Consider the following 26,428-nt stretch of genomic DNA (forward strand, 5'->3'; position numbering starts at 1 on the left):
TAGTTATGGGTGGGACAGTTCTGGTGATGGACGAGTTCTGAGGCATTCTTCTGTAGCTTGTGTGATCAGCTATATTTATTAACAGCAATGAGGTCACTGTAATTTTCAATAAATGGTGACTTGCTGATTTATATCAGAAGATCCATACAGCAGTAAACAATACCATTTACATTTAATTAGTTTTATTGAACCAAAGGCAATTTTATTTGTAATGAACTACATGTTATGATTAAGAATGTATTTTAATGATCTTTAAGTAAGGTGAACAAATGTTGCCCTTGACCTAATAGGGGAGATTTTTCTATGTTATTGATAAGTTTATGGTGATTTCTTAAATGGTGAAATGCAAAAGAAAACATTTTCATTATTGTACCATGATCAAGTAATTTTCTGACTTTCAGTATAGAAGGATGAAATGTATTCTTCTGCATTACTGTTTCAAGTAAGATAATTAAATGCATAGAAATTTTTAAGAAAAATCTCAGTACTGTTTTATAAGAATAATTGTTATTACTTAAGATTCAAATCTTTCATATAGTTTCTTTAATCTAGAACTGTTACAATTCCCACCCAAATGTGGTTTGTATCCTTGAGTAAGAAAATAACTGAGGCCATTTGCCCTTATTGTATTCTAAAAACAACGTAATTTTAGATGCAGAATACTGTTTCCATTGAAGGTATCAGAAGAACTATTTAGCTTCTGAGAACGAGCAGTTCAATGCTTAAAGTATGAAAATAATTCTTTACTGAATCTGAGTTTCACAAAGATCAAGTCCCTCATTAGTTAAATCGTTAATAAACAGTAATTTTAAAAGTAATAAAAGTGATTTTAATAAAAATAATTTTAGAAGAATATAATCAAATCCTTTATTTAAGATTATTTTCCTTCTCTCTACTTTTATATAAGGGAAAGCAATGATATAACCTAACCAGATAAATTCTTCTCACCTAGTGAGCAGAAATTATATTTACATGTACTGTTGTGTACAAATCTCGGTGTCTCCTTGTTAAATTCACCCTTATGACTTCTCTCAAGAAACTGAGATAATGCACAACTTCTACTTCTGGAAAAGCAGCATTTGGTGAAGGAACATCTTTGTATTATTATAGCAAGCTTTACTGTTTGTTGGCTGTAGTTCAAATTGGTAATTTGTCTTGTGTAACTGTATCATTCTTTGGACTTTTCTTTCTTTGTATTATAAAACTTCAACTCCTATGTTTTATTCATCTAAGAACAACGTCCGTCCAGAGGACACAGCACTGGCCTACAGAAAAAAAAAGCCTTTAACTCTTTTCTTTACCCTAATAATGAAAAGAATTATATCAGAAATCCAATAAGCACATGTAATATGCTTTTGTCTTTCTGCTACTTGTGAATGAAATACCAATGAACTACCACCCTACATTTCTCTCAGAGCATAGGTTTTTCTTATGTTTTTAGTTTTACGAAAAAAGCGTGCACCTTTGGAATACTCTGCCAGTTCTAGTTTGTGGCATTCCAGAGTAATGCCAATAATGTGTAAGGAATGTGCAGATTTCAGTTTTTCAGAAAGATAAGTAAGTTTATTTCAGAGTTGAAATTCAAAAAAGAAAGAAAGGAAAACATGAAAGGTTAGGTGTTAAATCAGAAATACAAAATGGGAACTAAAACATAAAAAGACACCAAAGAGATATGGTAGGTAGAAATTTTTACATTTGAAATATAACAAAGGAGAACACTGCAGTAGAAGAAAATTGAAATATTAGAATCCAGGAAAATATATTACTGTACAAATGCCAATAAACTTTAAAAGGTGGATGTTTCTGCTTTCTTTTATTCTGATGTTGCTTTCCACTAAGGTCTTCTTTGAAAAGAGAGAAGTTGACGCATTTCACTAGCAGTTTTTATTCTATATATGAGTATGTGTGTGGTATTAGTTTTCTTCTGTGCTATCCACTACTGAGAGACTTTATTTTTCTTTGTGTAATAAAGCACATAATAACCTGGATTAGCTAGATTGTAGGTGATAACAGATTGGAAAGAAGTGAATGATGAAGATATAGGACACCACATGTGTATTAGTTTCATATGAATTATTTCTCGTGAACCCGTTGAAAGTGGGTTGGAAGAACAAGGATTCAATGAATGAACTTCATGTGAAAGACTACAATAAATAGCCAGTGGCTTAAGATAAAGAGAATTTATGAGATTTAATGTTCAGATTTGATTCATATTTTAAAAAGCATATAAAATACAAAGTATGTGTGTGTTTTGCAGGCTATGAAATGAGAGATGTCTTGCCTGCAAAATATAAAAATAAATACGAATTCAGTATTTATAGAGCTACACATTTTTAAACTACAGTGAAACATATTTGATAAACGTACATTAGATTTCAAGAAAACATTCATTTTTATAAGGAAAAGCAGAAAAATAATGATACTCGTCAGTCAACCCTTTTAATTGGAGAAACTAAAGGATATAAACATGTCAGGCTTTAAGACATTAATATAGGTGGACAATTGCACCCTTAGTTAATCTTTGTAATGTTCAACTTGTGAAATATTGAAACAAAGTTATTTTTTCTTACATTCGAAATTATGGACAGAAAGTAATGGCATACTTTTAAAAGTAGTACATTTGAGCCAATGTGTGGTTATATATCCATGAAAGGGGTCATAAAATTAATTCTGCTTTTGAAGACAGCACTTTCTACCTAGCATGAACAGGGTATTGTAGCCATGTAATTTTCTGCCCAGAGGTAGTGTCTGATTAGCCTTTAGCAAAATTCATCTGGTAATGCAGTATGGAGATAACCCAAATAGATGCTACATACAGTGAAAAGAGGGGCCTCTGGTGGTCTAGTGGTTAGGGTGCAGGACTCTCACCGCTGCGACCCGGGTTCGATTCCCAGCCCCCCGGGCAGATGGAGCTCGTTAGCCCTGTGAGGCAATCCATCTAAGAGAAGGTCACTCTAAACAAACCTACGTCCTGGGGACCTCACTGCCACTGTCCAAGCTTGCTCGGCCCCAGCAGATGAACCTCAGGATTAAAGGGTGGGCTCAGTTCAGCGCACGCTGTGTCTCACCTAAAAAATCCACTGCGCAGGCTCGAAGGGTTAATGACCTTTCCCAAATCTTCGCTCGTGAAGACTGGCCATTATTTATTATTACAGTGAAAAGGTAGACACTCTTGCATTTTATCAGATGTTAGTATTCTTAGGTTGTCTGGGACTTGGTATCAAGCACGTGCTCCACTCCAGAGTAGAATTTGGATTGTTGTGGATCCATGCATGAGTGGTCAACTCCTGTTGACATCTGTTAGCTGCTGTTGGTCCTGACCATCTAAAAAGCACCAAAAATTTTGCTTTTATGATGAAAAGAAAGTCCTTTGTATCAGGGTTTTAGTCTGTGGTATTCTTTCTGTAGGAAGTGGATGTTTTAGAACAATTACCCAACAAAATAATTGTTTCCGAATTTTAAGATGAACCTCCCTGGGCCTCTAGGGACAGCTCTTAAGATATAACAATGATCAGATTTTTTTTTTTCCTTCTTTTGTTTATACCAAACTGCCATCTATTTATAGAGCCTGCTACTGTAGTATCTGAAGAGTTTCCTATTTTTCTTAGTGCCACCACCTATACTAGACCAAATTTTATCAGAGTAGTTTTGGTATCTCTGACTTTAAACGCTTGAGTAATCCTGTTGATGTAGCCAGTCTTTCCAGAAGGTGATGGGGTTTTCTCTTGGGTTTTTCACAGAGGTGCTTGAGCATTTAAGAGAATTTGAATCAATGTCATTTTTTCTTCTTGTATTCAGATGGCTTTGTCCTTTCTGGAAGAATATTTTGTTTCCAGTTTCATTTAAAAAAAAAAATGAAAAAAACCCCTACTTTATTTTTAAAAGAACAAATGTATGGAATATATTTTAAGATTACACTATTATTAATTAAAACAGGGCTGTTAAGAGAAAATGAATTGTATAAAATGGGTAGCTCATGTTATAAGTGTAAAAAAGTGTAGTGTTTAAACTATCAACACATTTAGGGTATCATCTTGGATCTGGTTCCTCTATAACAAGATGTCCTGAGAAAACCAGCATGTTTCTTAGTTGGGTAAAAGTTGCATGAACTTTGTTTGGGATGGGGTAATGGGGGTCTGGAATTTTTGCCAGTTCTTCAAAATGTGTGATTAAATTTAAGTTTAAATAATAGTAAGTACATTAATCTGTTTTACAGGATCTCTTTTCGATCAATGCTTATGTTTATGCTCAGAAGCCACAGCTGGATATCCACAGTTTTGAGGGTACCTTCACACGGGTAGGTAGTGTATGTAAATACAGTTCTACTTCTCTCTTTCATTTCTCAATGTAAGTGAAACCTACCCTTAGGTCAACATTTTATCAGATCTTTCCTTGACTTTACTGCAGTATTTTTGTCCATGTTCCTGCCATGGCTGTACTTCATATAAAAGATATTCTTTTAAATGTGTATTGCAGAAAGCTAATACAAAAAGAGTATCTGAAAAAAGCAGAATCTGAGAGTTGAATATTTGTTGGTTGACATCACCATAATCTTTTTACATGAAAGCTTTTGAAGGCAGTATAGTTTATTTCCAGGCATCTGATGTATTGTTCACATATGTCAAAAACTGACAAGTTGAACAATATCAGTAGCCTGATACAATGCAATTGCTAGTTTGTGTGCAATGAAAGTGTGCCTTGCTTAGCAGCATTTCTGTTCAAGGGAAAGGTAGTTCCCTTCCAAAGTTCGTTTTTCTCAAAAAGTAAAATAAAACTAAAAGCTACTTATGGGGGCTTTTTTGAATCTCTTCTCCAGAAATAATTGTATTCAAAAGTGAATATGAAAATAACATTGTAATAATATCTGTGACTTTCTTTTATTTTCAAAAGGTGGCCTGCTAAAGCTGACCCTTTAAAGCAGGGTGTCCTAATAGGTAGTAATTCTTTTTTTTAAATCGATTTACAGTTTTGTAGCATTATGTTAGTAGCTATAGTGATAGTGCTGTTTATCTTAGCCAAACTCAGTGGTGTTAGACTCATTTCTCTTGGTAGTTTGTTTCTAAAATAATTCGAGAGAATTGACTGCTGTGGAGGTAAAGAGAAGGGTTTTTTACCCATGACTCAGATTGGTAATAGATTTTGTTCCGTAATTGGACTTTCAGTTCACAATTCTAAATACACTGATGAATGAGATATTGCAGTTGCTGGCTCTCAAAGACCAATTTGTACCAGTTACATAGTTCATGCTGCCTACAAAGTAAATGTCATTTGTCCACACCTTCTAAAGCAGTAAGCAACAGTGTTTAGTTAAGCCTTGTATTGACCAATTGTCCAAATGAAACTTCTATTAACAGCTGTAAATTCATGTTATTCCTGTCCCAGTGACTAAGTGTGTACTTTCCTAAATATAAATTGAACTGTTCAGAGCCTTTTAACAACTCTGGTACATGTAATCGAGACATTGGGAAATCATCACTAAACAGTTGCTCCCTGTTGTGAGTTCTGTTTGCACATGTAATAAGAGCTGTATGATTCAAACATTCTGATATATGTAAATAACGGGGATGAATTTTATGCTTTCAGGTTTGCATATATATATTTTTGGAAGCTTCCATAGGAAGGACAGTTTAAACTGAACTTGTGTGTGCAATGATCTGAGGGCATTTGGTTCACAGTGAATCATAATAGATATTTTTAGAAGGTTTGTTTTTTTTTTTTGTACTGGTGTACATTCTGCAAAATGTTGTTTTAGGACACTTGTTTACTGATTTATCTTTCTACTTTTGCTGTGAGTCCTTGCTTCTTACAATAAGTCAGTTCTTGCATCTAATTTCTATTTTATGTTAAAGTAAAAAAATTAGTGTGCTTAGTGATGCTAATGCATACATTTTTTTCTACTTAAGCATTGATGTTCAAAGAATTCTTGCAAGGCTAGGTTGACAGGGTAATAGCACATTGATTTTTCTTTTTCTTTTTTTTCCTCCATTATGAAGACAGAGTACTAACAATGTAAAAGACAAACTTAGATAATTTCAAAAAGTGCGTGACCATAAAACAAACCAGAAAAGTAGATGCACAGCGCTGGAGTTTTTATGAGGGAGCAAATTCTCTTAAGTACTTCTCCGTGAGAAAAAAACCTGATAGCTGACAGTAGATACCTTTTGCAGTACACCTGTGTAACTGTGTCAGGAGTTGTAAAAGCTCTGCTGTACTCTATTGATGTCTGCCAGCTTCATATGAAGTTTTCTGTTGTTCTCCATGGATTTTAATGTGTTACATGCAGTCAGTGCATGAAAGTGAGTGTGTGTCCTTGCATGAACATGCAGGAAGGATCATGTCTGGCCTTTAAATAATGGCATAAATTAATTTCTCTCTTCCTCTCACCTCTTCTGGACAACCTATCAGGAAACAATAATGAGCTAAAGTAGTGTTTTTTGAATATTTGTCAGATTGTTTTATTTGCTCTGAGGGCATCATCCGTGTCTTGACTGAGCTTATCTTTAAATAGTGATGCACAGGACAGGGATGTACACAGATGTAAGTACTTCTGTCTGATGTTCCTCTGTAGGCTTGATACATTAGGAAGCTATTTTATCAATGCTGAAAAAGCATGAGAAAAGCACGTCTGTTGAAAGGCAGTAAAAGGTAGCCCTACTTCTTAACCCAGCTTTTACCAGTTGGAGCCTGAAGAGTAGAGTACTTACATCAGTGTGTGCTGGCATGGAGAGTATTATTTAGCCTTTGCTTACTGCTTCTGTGTAGAAACATGGAAATTCTGTCTTCTGCTTTTAACCTTGGCTGGTTTTTGTTTAAATTTGGGTTCTTCTTTCACCATTCCCTTAAGAATATTTTCCTTTCATTTCTCCTATGTTGCAGCTCTGAGATGTCACCTCACTCTCTTCATTTACTTTGGGAATGTCTTATTTCTTTATAGTCTAATAGGAATCTCGGAGAATGAATTTCATTGAGTTTAGTTCAACTACTTTAATAACCTTTTTTTTTCCCTATGATACAGAACTATACCATATATAATATATATAATTTTTTCCAATATAGATGAAACACCTGATGCAGGTAGCTGTATTCATTTATGAGTAGAATCTCTGACCTGAGGCTAATTATGTGCATTTTCCTGGATAAGTCTTGTATTTTAGCAGCAAGAATGTTGAGTCATTTTTTGCTTCATATTTGCTGTTGAAGAATTGCCTGTTTTGAAGCAATCAATAGTTGTGCTCACTTCAATCTGCCTTAATTTTATGTTGCCACTGAAGGGAATGATATTGTCTTTTACAAATCCTTTTTATTTGCCTTCCTCACTGGCTGTAACAACTATACAGGCAGCCTGACTAGGGAGTTAACATGGTTAGAACCAAATCTGACCCTGTTTAAAACACATATGCCAGTAAAAGGAACATAACCAGAAGAATTAACTGTGGGATTGGTGTGGAGAAGGAATCTCTTTCAATGGTGCAAGTAAACTAATGTGTATTCCACTTTCCTACAAAAGTTGGTGGGTGTTGTTGTGCTGGATCCTGTCAGGCAGCAGCAGAGCTAGAAGAGGTCAAATAGAAGTTCAGTGGTTCACTCAAGGATTAGGTATTTAGACTCAAAGGCCTCTGTCATTATTTGCAAAAATTTGTAATAAGTTGTAGCTTTGTCACCTTTTAAATGACTTCTTGAAATTTGTCTTGGTATTTGGTCAGTTATATTAAGAATTCAGGACTAGGAGTAGCATATATTCAATTTTTATTTTGCTGTTCATCTTTCCTTTTTCTCTGCACATGCAAGAGCTACAGACTAATTTCCAAATAAGAACTGTAGACAGTTTAAACCTCTATGATCAATACTGCACATGGATGAAAAAAACAAGCCTGTATAGAAGCTTGAATACAATACTGAACTGCACTATTCTGGTAATGAATTTAATTCAGAATTCAAAGATCAATAAACGTAGAGCTGCCAAATGAAATTCAACCCAGCAGACCTTAAGTGGAAACTTTGTCAGCTGATGATAGGTAGAATTGTAAAAGTCAAGCAAGTTGAAACAATTTGAACTATGCAGAACAGTTTGTGGATGATATGAAGTAATGAAGGTTAGCATGTGTGTTACTGACTGAGAAAAACCTGTGGATCTCATGGCAAGTCATGTGAAATTAAGACTCCTGTTTGGTGCCAGGCTCACCATTTGGGTTGAAAGTGGCAGCCTTTCACTCTTGTCACAAGTGGCTAATCCGCATTGGCTGATATGAAAGAATTTTGGGAAAGTTGTCCTGTTAGATTCAGCAATTCTTGAAAAGCCCATGACAGGAATGAAAAAATTTAATAACTGTTTTCAACTCACATATGACCAGTTTGTTTCCAATTTCTAATCTTGTAGAAACAGATGCTAAAACCTCATGTGAAAACTTACCACTGGATATGGTTGTGTTTCAACATTATAGGTATAGAACAGTGGTATAGATGGCACTCTCTGCACTAACTGCCATGCCCCAAGCTGCCACAGTTGGTATTTTGACTATATAAGTGACATATTCCTCTGGAAAAACTTGCGGTTTTGGATGATTTCTTTTTAGACTTATATGTCTGTACACTGCTTAATGAGACTTTCAGAAGGCCGAAATAATCCCAGAATTCAAATAATTCAGGAACAACTGTAAATCAAACCAGGAACCTAAGCATTATGAGTTAGGGGTAAAGCAAATAATTCTTGCAGTATTAATTCCTTAGGTAAGAATTAAAAAATAATTCTCTTTTTTTTTAATTTAAGGTTAATCTTATAGAACAATGATGCTTCTTCACAGAATCACAAAATATTCTGAGTTGGAAGGGACCCACAACGATCATCAAGTCCAACTCTTAAGTGAATGGCTTGTACAGGCATACAACCTGCAACCTTGGCATTATTAGCTCCATGCTCTCACCAACTGAGCTAATTTCAGGGTCATCAGAATTTAAATCTTGATTCAAAATTTGTGGTGTTCTTCTTAGGGCTAACTCCATGTTCTCCCTCTCTTTCCCTCTGTTTTTGATAGAATGATTCTCTATGCCTTTTAAACAATGATTTTTCCTCACTTAAGACAATAAGAGCTGTAGTTTCCTTGCTATGTAGGGGTCTTTTGAAGTACGCACAAAAACATATCTGTTTAGTTTGAGATTTTTCTTTTTTAGAAATAGAAATTTCTATGCAGCTCATACTGTGTTTGGTGGTCGTTTCAAAATAGAGATGAAAAATAGATGTAGGTTTTGATTATTGACAATTTGTAGAATTTATTGTGTATTTTCATAAATCAGTCATCCCCTTTTCCTGCAATATGTTTAGCACAATCTGTAATTTGATCAAATACACCTGATTATTCTACCTCCTAAAGTTTCCTGTAGTTGTACACAGCACATTCCACAGCTGCTAGTGAGTAACAAATCTGTACATGCTCCAAATTGATTATGAGAGATAGTTTACAATCTGTGGATCATTATTGCTTGGGAGGAGAGAGGGGAGGGGAAAAAAAAGAAAGTTTAAAGTAATCATGGAATCAATTTTCTATTGGAAGTATTTTCCCATGGAATATATATTTTTTAAGTGTGTGGTAAGACAACAAAAGCCTGCATTTCTTTTTAGAAGTCTAAATATTCTTCCCTGAAGTTGATATCATGTTGATCGGGTACAAAATTATGATGACCATAACTTACTGTATGAATTATAGATTATTTAAATAGAGAACAGGGTATTAATTTTTGGTGGTTAATTTTCGTAATTCCCTTTAACTGCTTGCTACAGGAAACTCTTCTGCAGTTTGATACATCTAAGAAAAGAATATGTTCCTTTTAAAACATTTTTACTTTAGATCTTTGAATATAGTTGGATTTAAGTAGTATGAACTTCAATCACTATTTCACTTTTTGGAAAATTATTTGTGTGTATACAGACGAAGTATGTGCAATGAATGCTGTTATACAGTGATTGATAGAAGGATGCAAGCATCCTGTGCAAGTTACTCAGATGGTTTGGCATGGTTCTTAACACTTTGTGATGGTGATTTACTTATTAGGTGTTCATATTTTTAACAGGAAGACAGTGATCCTGCAGTTCATGAAAGCCTAAGCATAGAAAATACATTATGGGCAAGCACTGTTGTTGCTTCAGGTAAGTGTTGCAATAGAAAGGCTGATAATGAATCTAAAAACTTCTGTGGAAGCACATCTTTATTTTTCAAAAGCCATTAATATTTCACATTATAAAATGTCTTTCTCTTCCAGGCTATTAAACTCTTGCTTTTCTGCCTTCTCATTGATTTCATCATGTTACTCAAAATATATTCATGTGTTTTTAATCCTCCTTAATAGCTTTGGGGGTTTTTTACTTAGATTTTGCTCTTTCAGTAGTGCTATCCTTTGTACCCCACTGAAGTCACTGACCTTTTTGATTTAGTTAAAACTTCAGGTTGTAAGGTCCTCTCAGAAGCACTGTGGATGCTTCTTCTTGCTAAAAAGCAAGAGTGGTTTTGCATTTGTTAGGAGGTTTTCTTTTATATACTCCATGCTTAAAATCTTCTTTCAGGCAAAATCTTAATCAGAAAGAATAGATCAGTTATACAATTATTTAATTTTAAAATAATAGGATCTAAATGTTAGTAATGTTTCATATATGTCCTAGATATTATAAAGAGTTCACATTTCCAAGATGCTGTAATTGGCCTTCAAGCCATTGCAATGTTTCTTTTTTGAGAGCAGAAATTTATTTTCTTTCACTTTTGCTCTATGTAAAAAAAGTCAAAAGGGCTGTGGTTATTCTTCTGCACAAAATGACTGAGAATAAGGAATTGGTAAATAATTTTTAAAAAGAACTAAGATTTAATATGGGGAATTGGAACAACTGGAAACATAAGCTGAGAGAGGGGGGGGAAGAAAGTAAAAAAGGGTCTCCACCTAAATTATAATGTTAGTCCCTACTCTGAAGATGACTTACATCAGAGAGGGGTCTGCCAGAAGGCTGTGGGAAAGAGATTAATTTTGAGAAGGTTGCAAAGGAGTCTGTGACCGAGCGCTCCTTTCCAGAGTCTGAAAAGGTAGTCATGTTCTTTGATCCTTAGTATTGTTGGGCTTGATTGCACTGGAAAACTATTCTCTCTAAAACTGTCAAATGGATGCCTAAAGTTGTCCTCAGTTAGATTTTTAACTTACGTAGCCAAGATCTGTAACTTTGTCTGAAAAGGTGTTTCTCATGAATTATAAATTTCAATACTGTACATATTTGAGTTTGCTTTCCTCAAATCTTTGTACAGGGGAAAACTACACTCAAAAAATATGCATTTGCAAACTCACTAATTCTGAATTATTAATTTTGAATTTTAATTGAAAGCTGTTCATGTTTTCATTTCCAAGATAGGTGATTTTGTTTAGAATTGTAGCTATTGACTGAGGCCTCTTGATCTGCCGTCTAAAGTTGTCACCTATGTTAATGAAAACAGTGTTCCTTAAAATTTTTACCTTAGGGTATCTTAGGATTTTTCACTTCTGAGGGATCTTGTGAAAGTCTAATTACTTATGAAGGACTTAAGTTCATTAATAATGGCAGTAGAAAACCATAAGAAAAGATAATTCTCTTGTTGGAGCGTAGTTTTGAATAGTGGAATAAGACTCTAAGGGAGACTCAGGGCAAACTCACTGAGTGATACAAAGGAAAAAATATTGAATGACTCTTCAAGACTGCAGCCCCTTCTGAAGGGAAAAATAGCATGATCAAGAAATTAAAAATTGTGTCCTGATATGCATACAGAAGTTGGCTTGAATTAAGGTACCAGAGAAAAATAATTCCTTCACTAATTGATTTTGTGACATTAATTATGCCTGAACTTTGGCATATGATGCATTTCACTTAACCTTATTTCATGTATTACCTACAATTTAATACCATGGTAATGTGCTTCTCTCATGTAAGTATTGCGGCTATTAAGCATGTAAGAATTCTGTTTGGGTATTTCCTCATTCTGTATGGCATCATAAATCCGGATCTTAAGAATTACTCAGCACCTCTGTGGAGGTAATTTTAGCATTTGGTAGGATTAGGCCTTTAACAAAAGGTAGGAAATTATTGTCTTCAGTCTGTTGCTTATCTGTTAAGACAATTGTAAGGTGCACTGTGCATGTAGTCATGAGAAAGACTGTAAGGCAAAACATCTAACAGATTGTCAAAATGTCCTAGATTTGGTTGATAACAATGTATCATTCAGTTGTTTTCATCCCACTTCCAATTTGAGTGTACATAGCTAAGTTAAGGATACTTGATTGTAAGCTAGTTAAATTTGTATTTTTTTTAAAAGTAGACTTAATAATTGAATTTCCGAGATTTGTGACAACTGAAAATCTGAATGAAAACACTTGTCACTATCTGACTGCATTATAAACACATATAGGCTGCCTTGCTTATACCTGCCATGGCAGAATATCAAAGGTGGACTCTGCCTACACAGGTTTGCAGACACCTCTGCATCTCCTCCCTTACTATGATCTATCACAGTCCTTGATTGTATCTGAAAAATTTAATGGAAGATTATGCTTGCGGACAACTTCTGCGGACGAGCGCCACTTGGATTCCCATGAAAACAGAAGAATAAAAAGCCCATAGCATGTGAAATTTGCACTGTTTTTCTACTCTGTAGTTAGCTACCTCGCCTCACCCACAGTTGCATCTTATTTCAGTCTCCTTAGTGTCTAGGTTTACAGTTCTGTTACGTGCTGATTTTTTTTTTAACCAGATAGTATACCATGTCTGTGTGCAAGTCTAATATTCCATTACTTTGCCACTTGGATTCAAGAAAGTGGGTTTATAGCCTGTGCCCAGTTGGTAGTGGGTAGAGTTCCACCCTGCAATGTTTACTGTACATCTCTTCATTTAACCTAAGACTGTTCAGTATGATAGTCTTTAATGCAGTCTAGCTTGGAAGGCTGCTTCCTTCGGTGCTCTTTAGGCAGCCTGGACATCATCTGTTACTAAGCCAAGCAAATGTGTGACCCACTGGGACTTGTTCTGTCCTTGCCAGCCCCTTGTAGGTTGTGACAAAGCATTCTTGGTCAACCTGTGCGATTATCTGGACATACTACTGACTGATGCTGTCAGTCGCAGGAGTGGAGACAGAGAGCTACATCACTGGTGTCCAGGAAAGGAGTATGTAGCTGAGTTGCAGATACAAAGTCTTATTTAATTTTCAAAAAGGTTTTGCATAGGACATATTCTAGAGTGAGAGGATTCTCCTTTCAGTGACTAAATAAATGCTGAATTTCCTGATACTCTCTTCGAGGTATTACGTGAACACCATTGCATGAGATTGGAGAGCCCACTATCTCCAAGATATATGTAATTGCTATTTGTCAAGCTGATATGGAGGGTCAAGGTCAGGCTGGGAAAACTGTTTGGGCAATTGCATGGGGAGTACCTCAGAAAACTTGAGCTGTGGTTGCTGATGCCCTGACAGGTCTAGAAGAAAGAGACCACAAATCAATATTTTTGCAGAGCAGTAACAGTAAATTTAAGTATATAAAGGCTTCAAGGAATCTTATCAACAGTATCTTGAATGCAGGTTACCAAAGCTCATGAAAATATTAGGATACTACAATAATGGATTCTGCAGGAAAAAAAAAACCAACACCAACACCTATTGAGTAGAGCAGTACAAATGACAAGAAAACTATTTGCTATAGTTTCAGATTTTTATTTTCTTTTTGAATTTTGGGAACCATAAAAATTGGTTTAACAAAATCATGTAATGTCAAACAACTCAAGAATAAAATATTGAACATCCTTTTTTAGATCAAACAAATTAATACAGTGAGCTAAATGGGCGGGAGGGAGGGAATCCATTTTGCCACACCTAATATATCCCCTGTTGTTCTAGTTTCAAAATTGATAGTTTAGATATCTAAAGTGAGATTCCTAGTACTATCACATATGCACTGCTTCCTTTCTGCCTTTTGCTGCAAAGCCCTGACAGAGATATGGTGACCGTGTGTATGATGCTTATCCTGACCATAGAAAACACAAACATTGATGTGCCAGGATCACACTGGAAGCCTCAGGTACGGGTAGAAATCAAAAGCCTTTCTCAAGTACACAGCATGCAGTCATCCTTTTGTTATTCTTTAATAAGTGAGATAGGAAAAAACATTCGGACTTCTTCCACTTATGGGCAATACCTCAGTGGGTTTCAAAAAGGTAACAGCAAGGTATGGAGTCTGTCATTCATAGTATCACTGTGGAATTAATAATAGTGCCTGAAGGAAAGGAAATTTTGATTAGTGAAAACTTGAAAAACTGCTGTCACCGGAGAAAGAATTTTAAATATAAGCAAATAATTTAAACCATCAAGTATTCTGAAAACCTCTTAGTTTATTTTTAATTAAATTACATATCTTTCAGTTCATTTGTGCCTGTGGCATCAATGACTGTGGTGTTTGTGTTTATTGAAAGCTTTGGTGGGTTTCCTTTCAGAAAGGGATAGAGGAGAGTCAGCAGTTAAATTTTAAAAAGCCTCAAAAGGTCCACTACAGTATGGACTTCAGCTTTTTGTTCTCCGTTTGCAGTAATGATCAGTGTGGTTCAAATGCTAAGGAAGATAAGAAGATAATGCAGTTTTCTGAGAAACCTGCTGAGATACCTATTAAGAGGACATTTGTATTAATGAAATTTTGTCATCATTTCAGCAGGTGTCAGTCTTGCAAAGTTACTTTAGATAAAATCAGAACAATTTGTATAACTGCACAGCTGTAAAAAGCACTATTTTCTGCCAAGTCCTACACATGATTTTAATTAATTTGCATGCACTCTAGTTTTTATATGGTTCACATAGTGCTTGGGAGATACCAAAAATGGGTATGATCACACAGTGGATTCAGAGTATGCCTATTTGTGTGTGTTAATTCTTCACTAGTCCACTTTTGCTTTTTTTTTTCCCCCAAGCCCACATATTTATTCTAGTGGTATCTCATAACTTCTTCATCCTTCATTAACCACTCTACCTATTTGCTCAACTGACATGAGACCCAGTTTGCGGAGGCCCTATACATAAAAATACATGAGTCATTGCTTTTAGTAAGCCCAGGCTTTCAGCTATGCTTCCAGGAACCCCAAACTGGATTCAGTTTTTTTGTATAGGACACAACAGTCCCTGGTGCAACCACTGTGGGATGAAACTGAAATTAGGCTTGGAATTCCTTACACCAATATACTTCAGGTCTAAGGAACCCCTGGTTTACCATTGTTATGGTGCTAATACCACGAAAGTTTAAAATCTAAGATGAATATCTTAGTACAAGCAGCAGTTTAGTTAAGATCTAACCAAAATTCTGTTCCAAATTCATTACTCAAAATGAATTTATCTGACTTTGACCTTTGAAACCAACTTTTCAAGGAGCAAAATATGAGACAAGTAGGACAGCTTGTTTTCCTGAGCTGCAGCAGCCTAGCCAGGTGAAACTTAGCGGAAAGGTGCCATCTGGGATGTAGAAGTCTTCCCTGACTTCTATTGAACTAAAGAGCTACCAAGGCAGAGATTGCTGGAGAGTGCAGAAAGGGATTTCCTACAAGATATTGTCCAGTGCATTGTGACAGTTGGGCAGAGGTCAGTTCTGAGGATCACTTCAAAATAAAATGGCCAAAAGGGATGTATGGGCATTCGTTGGAGAACAGTCAAGTTCAGAAATTATGGACCAATGGACTATTGGAGAAATTTTGAGTGTGTCAGGGGCATGTTACATATATGTTAATGTGTAGATTTGCATGTGAAACTGTCAGCAGAGGCAGACTAGCTTTGGGGAAATTATCCTGTCAAGGGAAATTGTAAGAAAAAGCTTTTGTATGGAGAGGAAAATAATAGAAAAAAACATTTTTTAAGTGTCCAGAAGGTATAATGTATAATACTGATGTTTTGCGTGTGGATTCAAAGTTTTTGTTTGCATTCTTTTCTTGGCTGACACAGAGAGAGTTAATTTTCCTCTTAGTAAGTGGTACAGTGCTGTGTTCTGGATTCAGTGTGAGACTAATGTTGAAAACACACTCATGGTGTAGTTGTTGCTCAGCAGTGCTTACCAGGGGCTTTTCAGTTTGCCATGCTCTGACAGGGAGGAGCTGCACAAGAAGAAGCTGGGCGGGAGTGTGGCCAGGACAGCTGACACAAACTGACCAAAGGGATATCCCGTACCATACAGCTTCATGCCCAGTGTAAAAACTGGGGGAGTTGATTGGGAGGGGCTGATCGCTGCTGGGGGATGGGCTGGGCATCAGTCACCAGGTGGTGAGCAATGGTACTATGAATCCCTTGTTTCTCTTGGGGTTTTTCTTTTTTTTTATTACAGTATTTATTATCATTAATATTATCATTAGTATTACTAGTATTGTTGTTATATTTTACTTTGTTTCTGTTATTAAACGTTCTTATCTCAACCCACAAAGTGGAGAGTTTTTTCTTTTTTTTTTTTCTGAGTCTCCTCCCCATCCTACCAGTAGCACACTGTGGGAGAAGAAGTGAGTGAGCAGCTGCATAGACCTTAGTTGCCATCTGGGGACAGGACACGGTCTTATTTTTGAGTAAATGAAACTTCTTTTCTTTAATGCCAACATCTTTTAACTATCATCTTTTTTTCTTTGAGTATTACCTGCAAGACCAGTAGCAGATCTTGCATGTGGTCCTGATTGCCCCAGACAAGTTAATGTCAGACAAACATATAATACTTTTTTTTAAAAAACTTTTCTGAGCAGGGAGTTTCTGACAAGTTGCATTAATTATTTCTTTGTAGCATAATGACCTCCAAAAAAAATCACGTTATTGGTTGTACTGCCATAAAGCCATTTCAGATCACTCGATAAAGTAATAGAAATAAGGGGGTTGTTTTATGCAAGAAAGTGTTATAGTGGAATATTAATAAAACCCCTAAAATTTTCTTTACTATAAAAATTTATTTAGTGATACTGAAGCCAAATTTTCCTGTATCATCCTGTAAAAATTGACTAAAAGGTAATTGAAACTTGGGAATCATTTTTATAAGTTAATGAACAGAAGAATATTTTTGTATCAAAGTGATTAATAGGATGAACTAGATTTTCACTGGAGATGACAGAGATAGTAGGCCGTTTGTGTGTGATGTATTCAGCACCATTTTACTCATTTTTGTATTCCTTGTGCAGTTGTTTATGCTGTGTGTTAACTTCCAAAAACAGTTGGAGACTATTTTAAGTTGAAATACAAATTTTTAACCAGTTACATGGGAAGTATCGTTTCCATAAAAAAGAAGGAAAGCATGTAATGATTTTTATGGATGTTAATTACAGAAGTTATGATGATCCTTTCATTGTCAATTATGAAAAACAGCATTCACAGTACTGCTCATAAGTGTTTGGGCTTTTTCATACAATTGATTTAAGGAAGTGTAAATTATTGCACGTTTTAATTCAAGCAAATTTTCTCTTATTTACTAGATACCTCTGTTTTACTTTTTGTTTGTTTGTTTGTTTGTTTTTCAGGAACTGTAATTGGTGTTGTTATTTACACAGGCAAGGAAACACGAAGTGTAATGAACACATCCAATCCAAAAAATAAGGTAAGTTAGTCTTACTGTGGGATTTCCAACTTCTGTTTTCATAAAACTTAAACACAGATGTACCTAAGCCCAAAAATCTACAGATTCTTGCTCTGATGTATTTCATGTTGCTGGACTGATTTGAATTTTGGTACAAGAAGTGAATTCTGCTGCAGTCTCCTTTTGGAAGTAAAATTATTCTTCCTTTAGCTTGGAGCATTACAGGTACTAATGGAGGCATTTGTCTTTGAAGTATCAATGTGCATATTCATAATTTTGTACTTCTGTCTCATAACTAAATATTAATTCTCACTTCATTTCTCTCAGATTATTTTACTGTAAAGTATTTGGCTAAAGCTACACAGTAGTTTTCAGGAGTGTTTATAACAGACTACTAAAGTGTATTTGGGTTCCAGAGAAGGTAGAACACAGTAAGTGAAATTCCATTCAGTACCCAGAACAGAACACTGTTTCAGGGATTTTTGCAAGCAATGAAAACATTGTCAAGAGATTTTTCTGTCAAAAAGATACCAGAAGTTTGAGTGCTTCCCTCTGTACAAGGTTCTTTCAGTTCTAATCAAGGCAAATAGCTCTTCACTTAATCGGTAATGTTTCTAATGTAAGTTGGGGAGAGCCCTCAATTATAAAGAAATAAAACTTCAGCTATGGGCTGTATCTTACAACCTAGACCAGTGTTTAGTAGGAAGATAATTATATTAAGAAAGGAAAAAATTATTGCAAGAGGTTTAGAAAAAAAATCAATTGTGACAGGTTGCCATTTTCACGCCATTCATAATAAGTTGCTCTGAGTAGGAACATCAAGAATGAAATGATAATACAAATTGCTTGAAGCAGTTACTGCAGTCCCCTGAGTGTATTGATTTGTGTTTCTAATAAAGAGATGCTTTTAAATGTCTCATTGACAGAGACAGGTGATATGTACCATTACGTAGATTAAAATGGCCATTTATTATTTTAATCTTTGTAACATGCGTTTTAAAATAATAGAGTAAAATGAAACTGGAATGTTTATGGTACATAGTTATTTTCTGTTCCATCTGATACAAAGATGAGCCCTTTAGTAATAGAATCTTTCTCTTAAGAATTCTGAACAACTTCTGACTAATAAATAATTCTCACAAGTGTTTAAAATTAAATTAATGTGGTAAATTGATAGGGGAGTATACATAAACGTAACATGCATTACCCCAATTCAGCAGATTGTATGAGATGAGAGTTGTATGAGATTTTTAGTAAAAGTTTGTTAAAATTTTTTTGCTTGAATATTTCACACAGAAGCTATGATAAAGCATAAAAGGATTTGGTTTAAAATTTCCCCAGTGTTTTCAAAATTATTATTAATATTAAAAGAGTTGCTCCAAATTTTCATCAGCAAGATTAGGAAGCAGATAAACCTAGAGCAAAGAGATCCAGCTGCATGTTGACAAGCTGCAGCATGGTTCTTACTACTGCATATATCACCTTTAATGTTACAGCTGCTAACAATTAAATGCTGTGTTCTATCATCTTCAGTGAGAACCTAAATAAACCTAAAATTTTCATGAAGCACTAAGAAGCAAAATATTGTGTACGCATGAACATACACAAACTTAACAGAACAAAATCCAAATAATAGAATCTAGAATATATTGAATTATCTAAATACTATCTAAAATAATTAGCTTAGGAGCACTTATGGGGAGATTTAGACTGGACATTAGGAAGCACTTCTTTACCAAGAGGGTGGTTCAAGCCCTGGAACAGGCTTTATGGAGAGGTGGTTGATATCCCAGGCCTGTCACTGTTTGAGACATTTGGACAGTGCCCTTAATGCCATGCTTTAACTTTTGGTCAACCCCGAAGTGGTCGGGCAGTTGGACTTGATGGTCACTGTAGATCCCTTCCAACAGAAATAGTCTATTCTATTCTGTTTAGAAATCATGCTTTTAATTAGCATTTTATCTGCCATTGATAAATGAGGTGATGCATGTCTAACAAAACTGTACTCAGTAGCTGTCCAAAGGCCTTTCCAGGAGTCACTGACCTATGAAGATGTTCTGTATTCTAAATATGTGTATTCATTTGTTGCTTCGAAGCATTTAGTTCTTTGTATCATAGTTAGCTTATTGGAATCTAGTAAATGTGAAGAATGAGGTTTAATATAGTATGTGTAAAATTACTTGCTTTAAATGCCTGTGCCTTGGTAATTGCTCTGTAGAATATCTTAAAAATGTAAAAGATTTTAATGCTGCAAACTGACATTGAATGCAAACTGAGCAGGTGAAGACTTTCTCTAGGGTCTGTTTTCTGCATCAGCTGCATCAACTCTGCATCAACTGTCTTTTTAAATTAATCTGTAAATGTGTAAATGATTCTTGTGTGTATCAATTCTTCAGCAGTAATACTGGCATGAGGTTTTCTTCTCTATGGGCTGAACAACCTTGTTTAAAGCAGTAGCCAACATGTAACATGACCAGTAAGGATGTGTTTGGGAACTGAAAACAGAAAAACACTTAAGGCTATCACAGATGAGCAAGTGATAAAATGCGGTACTGCAGTGTAAAAAGTGGTTGTCATCATTTTTTAACACTTAATTTTAACTGTGTTTTTCTGTGAAGTTAGCATTGTACTGCCTCTGTACTTTTTTCTACCATGGGGGGAGATTGGTTTGCATACTTCTGCAAGATGAGACGCTGCCTGTAGGTGATATTTCATGCTAGCTAGCCTTACAGAAGGTAGACAAACAGTAGTCAGTACATTCCTCCTCTGTGTATTTGGGAATCTTCTTGTGTTTTCTCAAGCTTGATAGTAGCAATTACATGTTAGGTAGGGTATGTAGCATTAGGAGCCAAAAAGAGGGCAAAGGAAGTCTAAAATAGTCTTTGAGATTAGAAGATATATTACTGTTGAGAGATTGAAGATTTGAACATTAAAAAAAAATTTTTGTACCTAACTTGCTGAAACAAAATTGAAATTACATTGATAGATTGTGCTATTGCTGCAAACTTGAGAGGAAATAAGTATGCCTCCTCTTCTGCTTTAGGAAAGAATTGTTTCAAATACTGTTTGAGACTGGTTTTAAATGGCACATTGTTTCTCTCTGCTGCTCTTTGAAAACAAATAAAATTAAGATTTTCTTGTACCATGTGCTCGTTTAGAATTTAGTTCAATGATGCTGTTGTCTTCTGGCCTTGGGAGAAAGCAAACACTGAGATCTATGATTCTCAGTTTACATTGTCAGACTGAAACTCCTATGTCCAGAAATAAGCAAGAAACACATGGGCTTGACTTTTATCAGTCCTCTCTTCATTGAAATACAGATAAGTGCTTCAGTAGTATTTCTTGCTGGAGAATAACTTTGCTGCTCTACTTTGTACTATAAACTTGGTTTTTCTAATGGCAAATTTTTAGTTTCCATGCTTAAGGGTAGATGCTTTTTGACTGAATGAATATTAAAATTTGGAGATGCAGACCTGCTCTATAAACACTCAGCAGAAGACTAAAACTGAAATAAGTTTAAGCAAACTTACATATGAAAAATTGTGAAATGTATGTACCTGTTCAAGCATGGAGTTGATCTGTATATTAAACTTAGAAGGATTTATTGTGTTTGCTGAAGTATTTAGTCATTCAAGCAACAATTTTCTTAACTTAAAGTCAACACTTAGTTGTTTTATTACAATTGTAAAAATTGTTTCATTGCCTAAGGATGCAGACACAGTCTGAAAAACACAAAGATAGAGAGCATAGAATTTTCTTAATGGATCAATTCAATATGTTTTTAATTCCAAACAATATAAAGAAAAATTATTTCTGGCAAGGTTTAATTTCAGCCTGAAATGATATATGTTCTGTGCTTTAGATAAATGTAGAAATGGTAACATCAACATTATAGTGTAATGGCTCTCTGCATTTTGCCTCATTGGCAGTCACATCAGCTTACTCAGGAATGCAGTTCCAGCCTTTAAAGGAAAAAAAAAATCAGATTGAATTGTGCTTCTCACAATGCTGTAATCAGTAATCAATCCTATTTGGATAGATATTCTTAAACCTTGGCTTTCTGGATGAAGTTGGACTTGTCAATGGTAAAGGTCATTTATAGGTGTTAATTAACCAAGAGGGAAATTAACAAACTAAGGTTATTTATTTATTTTGTCTGGCATTTTAGTATGTTCTCATTCTTACCTATTTAAAGTGCAGAACAGTTTTTTGTTATCTAAATTCAGAGTTGCTTTTGCAGCTTTGCTCTTCATACAAAGCAAGATTGTTAGTGCAGCCCTTCTGCAAATGTGACCTGTTCCCATAAGTGAAAAGAGATTTTGGGGGTAAAATTAAAAAAACACAGTATAGTTGGAGGGAGATGGAAATAAATTCAGGGGAATATATTTTGTGTACTAAGATTGAAACATTAAAATTACTTGGACTTTGCAATATATATGCACTCAGAATGTACACAGTACATCAAAATGAGTAGAAATTATCTTAAATGGAACTCCTTAAATGGAAATCAGTAGCCTCTCTAAAGGAGCTATAGCATGTAATCTGCCTAGTGCACTTCAGATTAGTATAAAAATAGTTTTAGTGTTGCTAATCCTTACAAGCAGCATTCAAAAGACTTTTATTTTTGCCTTATTTTATGGAATTCTACATCTGCTGTTAAGTTTTAACATCAGAAGTAAAACTTCATAGTAACTATCCAGTGTTGATGAAAATAATATTTTTTTTTTACCCTAATTCTTAACTAGCCTGAAAGCTAACTACTGCATGTCTTGTGGTTTGTGCTTTTGTTATTGGTTTGTTGTTTTGGTTTGTTCTTTTTTAACAAATGAAAATCTAAGAACAGTTATTATTTTTCTTTCTGTGTGTATGTATTTTGATTATTTGAAAATGGGCTTACTGGTGAGCCTTGAAGTAGAGAATAATATTTCTATTCTGATAAACTGAGGCAAAATCACTTTCCCTCTCTTTCTTTCTTATTCTCTCCTCACACAAAATTTCTTCCTGGTGTTCTGTGACCAAATTTACTTCTCTGTGTTTAAAAGGCTTATCTATGCTTGTTCTTCTCTTTCCCCCCTTTTTATGGGGATAATTTTTGAAAAAATATTTACTAAAAAAGGACACCACTCCCTCCAGTTCCTTATTTGGAGTGAAATAGAGTGGCTGGAGCAGATTCATGGGTTCCCAGAAAGTGATACCACTTCACCAATTTTCCTATTCATACCTTTTTCAATACTCAAAGTATATGCTTCTCCTACCTTGACACATTTTTTGAACATCAATAAATTTGGTTGTCCAACATCTTGTAGTAGCATTAGTAAGCCATTCTTATCTGTTCCCCCTCAAAGGCTGACATTTCTAAGTTCAACTTCATTTGTGTTCAGAGCTTCTTCATAAGGGCATTGACTTTATCCTGCTGCTACACTGTTATGCAAGAACCCAGTACCTTCGCTTGTATGTTTTTCTTATTAAATGGATAATTTGATGTTCATAGTCTATTTGAGAAGAATGGTTTTCTGTGGCTTTATGCCTGAAGGATCTGGGATAAAAGCAGAACCTTGAAAACTGTTATGTGGCTCTTAATGACAAATGTCAGTGAATTATAAGAAAAAGGTTTATGTAGCACTTTTTATTGGAGTATAGTCTGCTGTGGTTAATCCTCCTAAAAGCTACTCTTTGTTATGGGATAAAATTGAGAAAGCTGTCACCTGCAGGTAGTAAGTACTCCCCATGCTTAGTTTGTCCCCTGACGCAGAGCTTCTGTCCAAGAAAGTGCTTATCTACCAGCTTTCCGTGAAGTATGAGAATCTCTCTTGGTGTACAGGAGAACTCTTGGGAGCAGGCCACAGGGGAAAACATGTAATATAGTGTTGATGTTTTTCTCTCTATGTGCTGTCATCTCTGAACATAGGAAGAAGAGTAGCAAAAGATAGAAAATAGAGTAACACCTTGAAAACCCTAGAGTGTCTCAGCAAGAAGAATGAAACAGGGTTAAATAAGGAGGAAGACGAAAGACTTTTTTCTTGAAAAGTTTGGGAAGAAAAGGCTGAATGCCAGAGGAGCCACCTTTGTTCCAAACCTCCAAAACCAGGATTAGAACATAGGAATTCTGATGCTTGGGAATGGTCAGCAGTGTTTGGGCAAACCAAAAGCAAAATTTCTGTGTCCTTCACTCTGAAACAGAAAGAACATCTACCTATTTTAATTACCTTCAACTCCATTGACTGGAATAGCAAGTGGAGATTTCAATCCTCGGGTGATTAGTATGGAAAAAGTATAAAGGAGCTGAGGTTTTCAGTTTTCTTTCATATATAGAAAATGGCAAGAATACTAGATTTATACCATGATATTAAGGCAATAAGAAAACATTAGGACTGAAAGTCTTGATTGACTTCCTTGAGTGCATATGTGGACAGGAATCACTTAATGCAAACAGTGTGTCATACCTGGTTTTTTTTGTACACGTCTGTATTTTACATAGAGCACGCTGCTTCATTTCAGAGACTTGGTGGAGCATTTTTATGCACATTAGCAGTGCTTCTCAAATAGCAGTGTATATATTTTTATTCTCTTCTTTATATTCTTCTTCTCAACAATAATAAAATGGTAGTACTAAAAATGGGAAATTGGGGCACAAGAGATCAAAGGGACAGAGGGGGAGAAAGCCACAAACAAAAGAAATGGGAACTGAGAGTGGTCAGTTTAAGGTATTAGACTTCATTTGTCATCCAACTTAGTGTCTTATAGTACTCTTATATTTCAAGTACTGCTACTTTTGGGTTTGCATGTAAATGATGCCTGTAGCCTTAAAGTAAACTTGATCCTAATGTATTTGCTTTGGCATCTGAAAAATAATATTAGATCATCACTTGCTTATCTACTTTGCTGTTATATCCCTGAGCTGCAGAGTAAGTTGTTCTGTGTTGTGGCCTGCTATCAATTCACATGTTAAAGTTACAGAATAACCTGTGCCCTAACCTCTGATTTGTTCTGAAAGCAACAATTAAACATATTATGCAATTGATAGCCGAAGTCATGTGATAGGTCTTTTCTGCCTGCATGTAATTTAGTGTGGTGCACTGCATTGCTGTGTGGTGTCTGAGTCACTCAGCCTAAGTGCTGCACAAGGACCCAACTGAGGAGATTGACTGTGCTGTGTTATGGTACTGTGCTTCTTGGGACATGGATGTTGAATCATATTCCTACTGCAGTTGGTACCACTGTCTGTTTACATTCCTGCTGTAAGGTAGAGTATGTGGAAATGTACAGTTCAGTACTAAGCAAAATAATTGTTATATAATAATATACAGAACAGCAAGGGAATGGCACTTTGGTCGTAAGAGAATACTCACTGTATTCTGGGTATACTTCTGGCTTTACTGTATTTTTTAGAGTTGATGGCAAACACTTCCACTGATTTTGCAAAGCCCAATAATTTATTCACAGCTGTAAAATCCCTACAATGTTAAATTCATTCCTTATTATAAGAATATAGAAGGATGAAATTTGATATGTTCCAATCAAAAACTGGCCATAAGCCAGTTCTGAGATCTATCTCTTGCCCTTTTGGAGACTCCCATTAAAAGTTGCTTGGATTTTTTTTCTCTTTTAGTATGTTTAGAACATGAATATGTTAGAATTTGTGTCAGCAGCTTGATGTCATTTCGCACTGGTGTTTGAGGAAGGATCAGTGGTGGAGTATACCATTTCTGCAGCAGTCTATTAATCTATGAAAATAGATTACTCTCACAAAACAGTCTGAACAACTCTTAAAATGGATCAAATTATGGAATAACAACAACCTGTTGCTCATTCATGAAAAATGCTGTGTATTTTACCAGTAACAAACTAGGCTAACCTGAATGATTTGTGGTAACGTTTCAAATGATTTCTTTATTTTATCATTCTACAAAAGACAGTGCAAAAGGGAGATTGCTTGCATAGTTGGCTTGTGTGGAGTAACCAAGTGAGCTCTAAAAGAGGCAGACCCTGATGGCTGTTTCCTGTCAGCTGCTGCATTCACTGCTGCTAATCAGTTGTGGTAGTTTGCTTTTACATTTACATTGCTCCTTATGGCTTTGTTGCCATTCAGAATTTAATCATGCCATTGGCAAAATGCAGCTGCTGGGAGCTGGAGAGAGTAGGGGCAAAGGGCACAGCCTCTCAGAGGATATTTGTTACCTTATCCAATGGCTTAGAACTGCACCACCTTCATAACGCTCTACCTACAAGGCCTCGCTTGCAGTGTGCAAGTAGGTGACCAAAATACTGACGGTAGTGGAAGGGGGCTGTTGTGTGTTTTCCTATATTAGGGTTCTGTTCTGTGCATTGAGTGTTTGTTAATAAGAGCAATGTAACACAGTTGGCACCTGTTTTTATGTTACATTTTTTACTTACTGCGTATTTTATTGGAAATCTGAGACCTTTAACTGATATGTTCAAAGTCTATTAATTATTATTTTTTAAAATTATTATGAAAGAAGGATGTCTTAAATGTCAGATACTAGGATCTTTGAGACCTGAAGAGCATTCTTGAAATAGATGCTCATCTGATGTTCACATCTTTTATTTGGATGCTTTACAGGCATTAATTACTGTTCAGCTGGATAGCCTTCTCTTCACGTACAGCAAGTACAGAAAAACAGGTCTTTTGTGGGTTTCATTTATGCAACTTAATAATTTATACAGCTGAAGTCTGATGTATTTCTCTAAGTACTGGAGGCTCAATAACCATCACGAGTCACATGACTTGAAATCTCAGTCTACAGTGATGAATATCTAGAGGGAAAGTTCTCTCCATATCAGGCTATAGTATTTGTTTTGATGTAGGCTGAACATACTGGTCATGACTAAAATAGTTTACTTA

The 26,428-nt window shown here is 35.4% G+C and overlaps 1 protein-coding gene across 4 annotated transcripts in view; it reads left to right on the forward strand.

Annotated features, from left to right (window-relative positions):
* Window positions 1-26,428, forward strand: part of ATP9B (ATPase phospholipid transporting 9B (putative)) — a 158,868-nt gene that overhangs the window by 68,781 nt on the left and 63,659 nt on the right. For all 4 annotated transcript variants that reach the window (XM_017822238.1, XM_017822254.1, XM_017822247.1 and 1 more), the window contains exons 9-11: window positions 4,217-4,297; window positions 10,066-10,141; window positions 17,510-17,586. In XM_017822238.1, coding sequence (XP_017677727.1) covers window positions 4,217-4,297; window positions 10,066-10,141; window positions 17,510-17,586 — 234 coding nt within the window. The remainder of the gene's footprint in view (window positions 1-4,216; window positions 4,298-10,065; window positions 10,142-17,509; window positions 17,587-26,428) is intronic.

This window comes from Lepidothrix coronata, unplaced genomic scaffold (assembly GCF_001604755.1).
Source record: "Lepidothrix coronata isolate B3197 unplaced genomic scaffold, Lepidothrix_coronata-1.0 Scaffold3, whole genome shotgun sequence".
Classification (NCBI taxonomy): domain Eukaryota; kingdom Metazoa; phylum Chordata; class Aves; order Passeriformes; family Pipridae; genus Lepidothrix; species Lepidothrix coronata.